Source organism: Archocentrus centrarchus, chromosome 7, assembly GCF_007364275.1.
Source record: "Archocentrus centrarchus isolate MPI-CPG fArcCen1 chromosome 7, fArcCen1, whole genome shotgun sequence".
In the NCBI taxonomy this organism is placed as follows: domain Eukaryota; kingdom Metazoa; phylum Chordata; class Actinopteri; order Cichliformes; family Cichlidae; genus Archocentrus; species Archocentrus centrarchus.
In genome coordinates this window covers 8,596,701-8,609,435 of record NC_044352.1, presented here as the reverse complement: position 1 = coordinate 8,609,435, position 12,735 = coordinate 8,596,701, and the positions used below count along the sequence as shown (strand labels likewise).

General features: G+C 41.5%; 1 protein-coding gene across 1 annotated transcript in view; it reads left to right on the top strand.

The window, feature by feature from the left end:
* plxna2 (plexin A2) overlaps positions 1-12,735 on the top strand; it is a 162,068-nt gene that overhangs the window by 91,666 nt on the left and 57,667 nt on the right. The window contains exons 6-7 of the mRNA XM_030733005.1: positions 8,040-8,163; positions 10,720-10,873. Of these exons, the coding sequence (XP_030588865.1) occupies positions 8,040-8,163; positions 10,720-10,873 (278 nt within the window). The remainder of the gene's footprint in view (positions 1-8,039; positions 8,164-10,719; positions 10,874-12,735) is intronic.

Sequence of the window (12,735 nt, the reverse complement as noted above, 5' to 3'; positions counted from 1 at the left end):
AAGCCTCCATGCTAGACTGCTAATCATATGCTTTTGTGTAGGTGTGGTAGGGGATGGAATCATTCAGGCTGATAGGAATCTGAGGCCACACCATGTAAGAGGTGTTGGTGCTTAAAGGTGAATGGCTTTTGGAAGGCAGCTGTGAGGAGGAAACAGCTGTTTGGTGTGTAAATGGCTTCTCGTATGTGTGAGCGCTTCCATTTGATTGGGTACATGCATGTGTTGTGCACATGGGGTTGATTTTGATGTACATGCACAAATACTCATGTGGCTCACTGTACTGTACTGTTGGGAGAAAAGGTCAGCACCCTGATTTACGTAAGATCGGCCATCTGTCCTCTCAATACAGCGAACCCTCATGCCACCTGTCTCTGGTCCTAATCCCCCTTTCTCTGGCCTGACCCTGCAATGAGTATGGCTGGACCTCTGTCAGCTCTGGCTATGTTGCTGCAGAGGGGAAAAGAAGTTACTTAGAGAATAGTTAGTGCTTCTCTTTGCTGCTTTTTGGGGCCTCCATGTGGTTCTGCCCACAATATATTGAAAGAGCTACCATTTATGCAACAGTTATGATCTGAAGTATCTGCTTTTATGTTTATTTTTAACTTGTGCATAACAAATACAGCAGAATTGTCAGGGGGTAAAATGGCACTTGATCAAAAAAGAAGTTTATACATTTGGTAAAGGTGGAAAAGTTGACACAAAGAAAAGATGCAATAAACGCTAAAGAAAACAGATTTTTTTTTTAATATGTCTTGACATATTATCGTCTGATTCAGCTTCTTATCTTGTGCACAAAGCAGTCATGCTGCCACCACTCACAATTATACGCTTCTACCAACACAGCAGCTAATATAAACACGTCATCAGAAAGGAAAACCTCACAAAAGGTGGAAATGTCATCTTATGTTGGTAGCTGCAATGAAATGCAATGGCTTATGAGTTGCTTGAGTTGATGATGTAATCTTGTCAGGTCCTCTTAGACTTGTCCATGGAAATGCCCACTTAATAACTGAAAGCCAGGAAATTTGTGCAGGATTTTAAAGGAACCATAAATAATGGCACAGCATCAGTTATGTTTCTTTAAAAAGAATAACAATTATCTATGAACCAGTTTGTGGCTTTAGCGTAGTTAGCACGGTAACATGAATATGCCATATAACCAACAATTAAAGAATATATTTGTGAAATAGCGCTAAAGAAAAGCAGCTGCACCCTTCTGGTGAAGCCCCCCCATCCCCTCAATGAAATTTCTGGCCAGCCATTTTTCTCTCCTCAGCTGTGATCACTACCTCATCCATCATCCCCCTTTTTCCCTCAATTTCTCCAATTCTCTGTCATCCATGCCTAAGCCATTGTTGATTTTATGAAATTATCTTCCCCCCCCCTTTCCCATGTTTGCATCTTCCTCTACCTTAATAACAGAGCTAGACTCTAAACTAATACAATCTACTGAACTCCTCAGCCCAGTGTGGCTCACTACTGTCTCCCATTTAGACGCTCTCCCCTCTGGAATCCGCCCTTACACACTCCAAAGATGGTTGGCTTGCCACACATAAACACCCTTTGCTTTGATCACCCTCCTCCTTCCTTCTACAGCTGTCATCCACGATATCCATCCTCTTTTCTTCTCCAACTCCTGCCCTGCATCCCACTACTCTTTTCTTTATGTTTGCGTGTGAATGCTCATTGAAGTGCAGCATTCTAAGGTGGCTAATTAGGAACATGGAGAGACATTAGTTTGGTTAGCAATGATGAGGAGGAGAGAATGTTGCAGAGGGAGAGTGAGGCACTGAGATGACCAGAAGTGGCGTCTCTGTCTTCCCTGTCTTTCTACTCTCTTTCTTCTTCCTCTGATTCAATGTGGTGTGAGACTCTAAAGTCCTTTAATTACCAGCAGCTGCTAGGCATCCGCTGAATGCACGAAGACCAAAAAAGGGAAAGAAAAGAGTGAGGATAAGAATGAGCAGGGAAGAATGAGAGAGGGAGAGAGTGTTTGATGCTGTACACTCATCAGCCGAAAAAAACGGAGCAGCATTTTGATTGATGCTCAAAGGGAGCTCATCATCTCGAGCGCTCTTCAGTCACTGTCATGTGAATGGGTGGTTCAGCCTTCGTCTGACCACAATCCAAAAACATGGTTTATTGTGATGCCCCAACCCAGCCTGCATGTCGTTGCTGTAAGCTCTCTAGTCATGCCCAAAAGAGGCTTTTCCATCTCAAAATGTCCCACATCACTTTGTTCTCTTTCTGTCCTCTCAATTCGCTCCAACATTCCGGGAGAGGCCGAGTGGGTTTGTTGAGAATTGTCAGGATTCGTAACAAGTTTGAGTTCTGACCACTGAAGAGTGCTGTAGTCCAGGTTAACATTTTAGCAATATCATTTTAAATAATACAGTTTGCAGTTTAACTGATATTGTAATCAATGATTGGTTGCAATTACACGTTATATGCATAAGAAATTCTGTTCAGTGTGTCAAAATCACTGCTAGTTTGTTGTGAGAATGACAGCTTAAGGGTATTAGTATAGTAGACTCCAGCAGAGAGTGACTCAGCATTTCAGGGCTGCTCTGAGCAGAATAATATATCACTATTACACTGTGATACTGTGTTGTATTATGCTGTCTGACTGTATGTGGCTGACCTGCTCAGATCTGTTTCAGTAAAATCACTACCAAAACAGTTTTGCGGGGCCATGGACATTAGAAAACCTAGGTTGTCCTGTCTTGCAGTAGATCCACTGGGTCCTGTGGTTCAGGGAATGGGACCTCTGTGGATTGGGCTCGTTCCTATGCATCCTGTTCTTCCTCATTCAGTTTGGAACACTGAAAGCCTGGTGGCCGTGTCAGTACCCTGGGATCCATTTTGTATTCGTGAGGTGTTTTCTTGATGTGGTAGTCCATATCGTCTTCCCTGAGAATGTTGTTGCCTCAGGGGGTTGTGACTGGCCTGCAACAATAGGTAACATCCACACAAATATCAGGACCCAAGGCTTTCCAGCTGGGCACTGCAGTGTAACAAGGGTAACAGTGTTAAAATTGTGGCTGGTCAGCATATAGTGAAATAAAAGTCATTAAGGCAGAGAGTAGCCATTGTGGTTGCATGCATGCACGTGTTTGCAAAATCATCATTGACACCCCCCCCCCCCCCCCCCCACACACACACACACACACACACAAAACTGGAGTTTTTACTTCCTTCTTAAAACTTGTTAACTTGTTTTCTAGTTTATGTGGCATGTTTATTGCTTCCCTGCAAATTGTGTCAACCAACGACCATAAAATTTCCTCTAATTTAACAGTGGCAACACCAATTAGACTAGCAATGAAAATGGCTGCTTCAGTCCATTGTGAATGTCAGCTTGTGTGTGTAATGGCCAACTCATCAGCCACAGCCTCAGCTAGCAGTCAGTGGGAAGCTGCATCCATCTTCCCAATTGTGTCTAATGAGATATCGATCACAAACATGCAGATCTATCAATATTTTCATAGATTCCTAACAACTAGAGCCTGTACAGGTTGGCAACATGTAGAAATACTGTACTGAGTATGTACAGTATGTGTGGGCAGGCAATATATTATACAGTTAATGATCCTAAAAACCTAGTGTGTATCTCTTGCTTGCTCATTGATTTTCCTTTTGAGATGCTTCCATCCCTGCACTGCTTCCACTGACTTTTTCCCTTTTCTTTCTCTCTTTTTCTCTCTGCTCAGCCCACACAAGGAAAGCTATAGCTTGGTGCACTGAGCAATGGTCTCTTTTATATCAGTTTTTTTATTCACTTCTCTCTAAGCCTCACCTAAATTCTCTGGGACACTCTGGCTTTGCATTAATGTGTGCTCATGTGACCATAAGTGCTTTACTATTTGTGTTTATATAAACTGACTGAGTTTACACTACAGTAGTTTCAAGGTCTTCAAGATGCAGTGAATGGGATGTGGTCTTGTTGTGCTCTGTGTCCTTTGGGCATTGCCCTGCCATGACATTATCAGTCACCACAGGAGACCGGCTATGAGTGGCTGGTTTGACCTTTTGACATGAACTCTGGGTTTCAAAGCCCACAGATCAACTTGAGGAGTTTACTGTTTCCTTCTTCACTTCCTTTAGTGCTTCTTGAGGCCAAAATGTATTCTCATCCTTTAAAGATGCAGCGGTAAGAAAAAAATAGTCTGAATAACTTAGAGTGAGGATAAACACTAAAAGAAGGGTGTGTGTCTGTGCATGTGTGCTTGAGAAGGAGGGCAGGCCTGCACAGTACAGCAAAGCTTGGCATATCCCTACTCATCTAGTGATTCTGCTTTTCATGTTGGGAAGCCAAAGACCCAGTGCAGTCATGTACACATTTACATTAACTTTTTTTTTTTTTTTTTTGAGGAACTGTACAGTCCCCAGTCTAGGCTCCCATTTAGCCAAGTCAAATCCTGCAGGCAATTCTCTAGCATAATGGGATGCCACTGAAAGCTAGTAAAGCTTTGTTGAGCTAATCAAATATTCAATATACATCTAGTTAAGTCTCTCTGTACATCCTTTACAGCTTCCTGCTATAGTTCTTTCCCCAATCCCCCTGCCCTGCCACCAAAGCATATCTGTTGTGCTTTTAAATTCTGCAGCATTATGTGGTCTGGCTCTCATGAGGGAAGGTGGAAGGGGAAGGTGATTTTTAAAATGGCTCCCCCTCTGTTCTCTCCTCCTGTTTTTAAACACGGTACTCACAGCAAGAGCTACAATCAGACAGGTCTTCACACTGAAGATGTTGTAAGGGAAGGGGAGGAGGGATAAAAGAACAGCAATCTTTCCCTGTGGCCTGGCTCTCCTCTGCTGTCAAGGCTAGTGCGTGTGTATATGTGTTTATATTATTATGCTATACTGTCTATTAAATGTGTGAAGGATTAAGTGCAAGGGACTATATGCTATTATGCATAATGTAATTTCCAGAGGGCTTGAGTGAACAAGTTTCTACGTGGCCATGCTCACTTATGTGTCTATTTTAGTTTGTATGCAGCAATGATGTTCCGTACTACTTGTACGTCTGTGTGTCTATCAAGGCTTGGTGGAGAAGAGATGACAGTGTAATTTCCTGTCTAAGGCAATAGAATAAGATGGCATTGGTCAAATGAACCCCAATTTCTGCCCTCTGCGATCCTTACCCATACTAACTTTAGAAATTGCTTCCACAGACAACACTACAAATTACACTGTGTATTAGATATAGATGGATAAAGGTGAATTAGACTGTATATACTGTGTCAGATTTGCACCCTGAACAACAGTGTAGCCCAAACAAACTGATAAAGTTTGTACAATCTGTTTTTAGGCGGGTGCATATTTATACATGTGTATATATTAGCAACTTGCCTCCAATTGCTACATGAAATGGGACTGCCACTCACAACTGCTTTTGTATTCTGCAGTGGAGTTGTAGATACCAGAGAGAGGTAATGATGGTGCATGCAGCTACTTCAGCACCATGGACAGGGCTTGTGGTGAATAACCCACATCTAATGCCTCTGGCTCTGGCTGGAGGGAAAATCGTTTTCAGCTGCTTATCATAGGAAATTGACTGAAAGAAGTACACATATTTGTAATGTCCATGTGCATGAAGGTATGCACTGGAGAACACTTGTGTATGAAGTGATGGGATACTAAGCACGAGTAAAACTACTGAGTGACAGGAGGAAAAGGGAGGTCTACAAGGGAGGAGGTCAGAAGGGGGAATATGAGGAAGGCAGGATTGTAGTCAACACTCAGTGGCATGTACTTCAGCTAATGAGAGAGGCAAGGGGTCATCTTCTAACTACACAGAGATAATGGCTATCCCCTGAAACCATGGCAACAGCAGCCATCCTGCACGCCTTCCACCCCCGCTGCCTCACCCCCTTGCTGCGCTCTCATCTTACTTCACCCCACTGAAATGAATTTTATTTAAAAAAAAAATTCACACTGAGGAAAATCAATGCAGAGCTTTTTGTCAGTTAATGACTGCCCAGGTTTTTGCATCTGTACCCATACAGCTTGGAGACATGCATAAAACATTGTGCCGCAGCCCACACCTGAAAGCACATTAAGTATCATTTTCTCCTCCCATTGTGAATGTAAAAGAATCACCAAATTGCAGGCAGAGTAACACCTTGCCTTGGAAAGGTGTACTAATTTCAACTTGGGATAGAATAAGACAAAAAGGTGAGTCTTGGACAGATGGTAGAAGGAGAAAAAGACTGAAGCAAATGAATCACTAGATCGGTCAAATGTGTAAAATGAAATGTTATAGGGTAACCAAAAAAAACCCCAAAACCATTAAATGTTAAAGTATAGTTACCAAAGTAGTGAAGGGGAAAAGCAGGTAATCATCATTTAAAAAAAAAAAAAAAAAGTGCTGCAGTGACCCTCCTTTCCCAGAGGGAGATTTTCACTACTATACTAATTCCACATTTTTCCACCCTCTAAAATCCCCAGGGAGTACTCAGAATATTAGTGATTGTATGTGCGTGTGTGTAAATCTTCGTGTGCTTGTGCCTGGTAGTGTGAACTACTGACAACATAATTGCACACAGAGGCTGTGGATGAAGATGTAGCTTAGAGTCAGTATATGTGAGAGTATGTGGTTAAGAAGCATGATACGGCTCCAAACACACACACACACACACACACACACACACACACACACACACACACACACACACACACACACACACACACACACACACACACACACACACAGAGCAGCCAGAAGAGAATAGCAGAGCTTGTAGTGGCACATCAGCACCATGGACAGCGACTGACCCTTCAGAGTCCAATTAGAACTGCTGTGACCAGTCAGCTAGTTAGCCAGACGCTATAACTGGGTTGGATAAGGATAGAAAGGCTTTGGTATAATGGGATGGAGGGACCACACAGTTTTAATAAGTGGTAGGAGGCGGCACAGTTTTAATGAGGGATGTGGCAGTTTCTTGTGGTACTTGATACACAGTCTGACCATTAAGAGCTCTTATGAGAGAACGCCTTGTAATTTGTACTAGTTACATCTCCGGAGTTATGCAGTGATTGAAGGAGGCAATCTAGCTGCGTTGTTCTTCCACTCCTGTGCCACCACTTGTCTCTGCAGTTTATTCGGAATGCATAGCTTTCTGGATGCCTCATTCACTACAACTTCATAATAGATCCCAGCTGTTATTAATGATGTGAGTTTCACAAGATATCTTTAGGAGAATGGGCTATTTTGTAACTGGTGTTTTTAACCAATCCAATAAGACAGCAAGTGTTTAAAATTATATTTCAGTATGCCATCTGTTTACTGAAACAAGAGTGAAACACAGTCTGTTAACAGCAACATAACTTGTAGCCAGAATGTAGCGCATGTCACATTTATAGCCTTGATTATAACAAAATAAACAAATCTGGATGACTAACACAGAAGAGAAGGAAAAGTGAGCAAAGAAGCCCCAAGGGTCTGGTGTGATTTTGTAGGCTGTTACTGTTCAGTTCAGATGTCCTCAAGCAAGCATGGGAAATATCGAAAGTGGGATGATATGCACTTCTGTTAATCATAAATGCCCATGTAGTGTCTTGTCACAAAAGTCAGCTATTCTTGTATTGGGAAAACAGTGACAGTGTTACTTTCTCCCTACAGCACTGCTGTGGGATATTTATTTTATTCTTGTTACAGCATTGTTTGGTATTCTTTTCCCTAGAGAGTGTTTACTGGTAGCATCTTTGACAATCCTCATATTTCCCTCCTCTTCCTTCTGTTTTTGGAAGGGGTTTAACTTTGTCACAATTTCTCATTCATAATCCAGACCTAATTGTTGCATTATAATTGAAACAATATTGTCTGTTTCATTTTCATTGTCAGTATTTTTCTTCTCTATTACAACTTTGGCAGCACCTGCTTTTTTTTTTTTTATTGTAAGTTATCATTTCCTCTACTTCCTATCGTATCCAATGTGTTTAGTTTATTTTTTCAGTGCTATAATATCACTGGTAGCATCGAAAAGAAAACTATCAGTAACTCGTTTCTATCTCTGTCCTTTCTCTTCTCTGTTCAGATGCTCTCAGAGGAATCGATGTGAACGTGCGGATGAGCCGTACCGTTTTGCTGCTTCGCTCAACCAGTGTGTGAAGGCAACTGTGTATCCAGACAGCCTTGCAGTTTCAGAGCCTAGCGTACCTGTAAGTGCACACACACACGCGCACACACACACAGCATACAACATAGCTGCAAACTCAACCACTACTTGCAAATTTGACAATGGAAAAATTAGCTTCTATCTATGTATTTCCAACCCACACAACACAAGCAGAACTTTTTAAATGATCCCACATAGCTGTTCATCTAGTCTTGAGTTTGGTTGATGCATAAACATTAGATGGGAAGGTTCATAAGGGCTTTATGTGGGTGTTTCAGCATACATATGCTCACTTTTTACAGAGCAGTCAATATGCGTGCCAAGACATGTTTGTGTGGGTGTTTGTGTAGTTGTTAAAGTTATCCGAGTGCAGTTGAGTACAGTACAGTTTTTCCACATGGATTCAGTAAAAGCACACAAAGATCAACAGTGAAAGGATCTGCCTGTCCAAGTTCTGTGATTGCTGTACATTTATACACAATAACACACACACTCAGTTTATTCGCACTGTTAATGGGTCATTTTATTCACGTCTATCAAATTATTCAGAATAATTTTCTCTGGTTTAAAATTGCACGAGATGTCAGACATCTACTTATAGATGTATAAAGATATGTGACATACTTTCATACCGTTAACAACAATTTATGTTGACTAAAATGTGACTCTTTCTGCCAAGAGTAGCTGCATTACAGATTTTTAAATAATTTATTTGCAAGAAACCAAGAACTGCTGAGCTTTGAGGAGAAATCTTTAGAGCAGACCTCATCCCTAGACCTCTTTTTAGATTAATTGACAGCACACTTTTTTCCTTATATTTTGGCTGAGATGACCTTTTAATCTCACTGGTTAAGCATTAAAAAAAAACATTTTTAACGTGCAGGTGGCTCTGGCGGTGACTCACCCTGTACCGCGATATCTCACCCTCGAGCCATCCCTCAGCACACTTTGCCCCTGTTGTCCACTTTGCAAATAACAGTTTATTTCATTTTAGCAGATTCCCCCCCACCCCCACCCCCATCAACGGCAGGGTCATCTGACCAGCCACAAAACACTCACAAATTCACAAATTCCACTGGGGTAGACTGCTATCACCATGACAACACAGCTTCTTGAAGTGGGCACCAGGACAGATAGAAAAGGCAGTGAAAACAATGAAATTACCTTTGCTAAAATCTTCCACCAATTAGACTGGTGACTGTCAAGCCGCAAAACCCCCCAGACACCATTGTCATAAGCGAAGGCAGCAAATGAAAGGAGCAAAATCTTAACTCTCAGAAACAAGCTTATTTTCTGTAATGGCTTACTGGGTCTGTGTTTTTGTGTATGTGACAATTTTTTTGCACAAGCAATTTTTGAGTGTTTATCTGTATATGTGTGTCTGAGGACGATGAGAGCTAATTATTGTAAGAGAGGTTACTCAGGGAATTCTGCATTGAACAAAAGACATTGATTGCTCTGATTGCTGTAATCAAGGATCTCTCTGACACCTCAGAGTGAAGCAACACAAACATGGTGAAAGTAAAACAGGGAAAGACAAGAGGTCCTCAGCAGAAGGAGAGAGGAAAAAAAAAAAAAGAAATCATCCATCCTCTCAGTGGGTAACAGAGCAAGCCAGCTAACGAGGGAGGCAGTGTAGTCAGCCACTGAGACAGTCAGCATCTCTTAAAAGACCTACAGTTAAGCTGCTCAGCTGCCTTGCCTGTCCCAGTAGCCCTGCGGTGTTTAGTGAGAGGCAGATAAAACAAAGAGAAACTTCAAACGGTATGGCCCAAAAATAACAGCTAATGGAACAAGGCTGTGAAATGCCATGGTAATAATTATCCAGACTGCTTCTCTTGGCTAGAAAGCCAGATCACACACCCTGCACAGAATACATTTATTTATAGGAACAGCAGCTGAATGCTCCAGCCACAGTGTCACTGCTCTCCAGAGAATGACTTCAATCGCCTTTATGTGCATCGGCACTTGTGTGGTACTGCAAATTGTAAGTGTCTCTGTGTGTAGTTTTTTTTTTTTTTTCTCCTAGTGTTTCTTGTATCTGTCACACCTTCTAAATACTAAAGAAAGATAAAAGAAAAAATGGAATTTGCCAAGTGATATTTTTCCCCTCCAATTTCCTCCATAGAGCTTCTGCTGCTACTGAATGGATCACAATATCTACCTCTGGAATGAAGCCTTCTAGAGACAAATAAGATTAGGTTCTAAATGAGCCTTATTTCCCTTATTATGCTGTTTTAAGGCACAGAAGCAGTTCTTGGCAAAGTGGATAGGCAGCTTTGCCAAAGGCAGTGTTTGCTTTTCTCACTCTAACTGGACTTACTGCAATCGAGCCACTGTCTGTTTTTATAATTCCTTCTCAGATTTGAATGCCTTTGTATTGAAGATAAAAGATAATGTAGGTTAGGTATTTTCCCCAGTTTATCTGGTGTACCACACATCAACCCTCAGTACAAAGTATAGAGAAGTTGTGGGAAAACCTTACTTTTGGCACATTTTTTATTTTACAACATTTGCGTCCATTTTGATCCATTCTCAAAATTATGTGCACAACAAACTTTGTTACCAAAAACATTGTCATGTATCACCCCATGTGCAGCTGCTGGTGAAGGTGAGCGATGTTCCAGACCTTTCCGCTGGCATCACCTGCTCCTTTGGCAACTTGACAGAAGTGGAGGGCCAGGTCAATGGCAACCAGATACTCTGCATATCTCCTGCTGCTAAGGATGTCCCTCTCATCCCCACTGACCAAGGTAGATACAGAAAACAGAAACACACATATTAACATGTATGCAATGGATGCTGATGAATGCTTTGGTTCCAAAAAGCACTTATTTTCCGGTGCAGTCAACAGTGCACTCATCAAAACACAGCCTTTGCAGGATTCTGATATGTCCCTCCCTCTCATTACAAATCTCTGCTCTAACTGCTAACTGTTCATCTGCAGACAGGCAGTCTGAAACATATTTAGTGATCAGCACTCCCAGTTTATTCAGGGGCTGTTTTTAAAGAACAAGTATCCACTGATTAGGATCAGCTGTTTTGCTGTAAAGTGTGCTAAGAAATGACCCCCACCACATTAAATCTGCCTAAGGATCGAAATTAGGTCCCATGGCCTGTGGCTGAGCTACAGTGTACTCAGTTTCTTAGATTTGGCTGATAGGGAATGGTCTAGTGTTAGACCATTCCCTATTGTCTACTAGTCAATCAGGGCTCAATTAGAGGGGATGACTGGAAAGTTGATTTGGTGGATTATAGTCTTTGCATAGCCAAGGGACAGACGGCTCATCTGCTCTTTATGATGAATACACAAATAACACACTTATAATAAATAATATCAATATTATTTACATATTGTAAGTAATTGTATTTCAGCAGAGTTTGATTGAAATTAACCAGTTTTACTCAACTCAAAAAAAAAAAGAGGATGCAACATGATGCCTTCTGTGGCGTAAACAAGGAAGACAGCTTTTAGATCCAGGGGTAAACATATGCTAATCACCTCTTTTTATACTATTGTTAGAAATCTCATGACCTTTTAGGCATTCTTCCAGTATGGTAAATATCAGGCATAAATATATCACTCAGGCTCAGGCGTTTATTTATTTGCAAACGTGTATATCATTATGAATATTAACATCTGTTATTTGACAATAAATGCCTCTTGTTTGCAAGGCAAGATGGCTGCAGGATAACAAAACTAAACTGCCTGAATAATATATAATATGCCGTGTGTGGAAGTCATTGTGTGTTTTTGGGGGGGTTGGTAATCCTCTTTCCTGTGAGTAAATGACAGCCCTGTTTGCCCAGAACTCCCATGGGGAGCAGTGCATCAGGCACTAATATGAATGTTCTCCCCCAGGTAAATGTCAGCCAATCCTCCCTGCAAGACCTCCCTCCATCCATCAAGCTATCCATCCAGCTGTTTATACCTTCATTTTTACTTCACATTCTTTCCCCTTAGGCCACCTCCTCCTGATCTCCATCACCTGTCCCCCTAGAAAGTCTTTCTGTCTGTTGCACATCAACATCGATTGTGCCGTGGTGGCTTGATTTGAGGAGAAAAGAGGGGGAAAAGCAGGAAAGGGAGGGGAATGGGAGATCAGGACTTGGGAGGTGGAGACTAATGGAAAATATAGAATAGAGGACAAATTAAAATACAATTATGTGAAGGGCAGAAGGAGAGGTCAGGATAAACTGTGAAGACACTGGACTCATTAAAGAAAATAGCTGGCACTCTTGTCCACTAAATAAAATGATCTTAGCTGAAGTTTTGTGCAGACAGGACCTCTTTATGACTTTGTCAGATCCTGTGAGACAAATATGCACCAATAGAAGTCTGCTATGTGCCTGCTATACAGACTTGTGTGAAAGAAAAAAAAAAAAAAAAAAGAAATCCTGATTCCCAACAGGTGCTGTGGAGAGAACAGAGCACTAAGGGTCAGTCAGCCCTCCTACTCACTGAATGTCATCTGAAATTCAGGCTGGTCTACACATACAAACAGACACTTGCACATATTTATGGAGCTGGTGTTCTCATAGGGAGAGATAACATGTTTTTTTACAGAGCACAATCAGAGCTCTGTTCAGCAAAGTGAAGGTAAATAAATTTCCA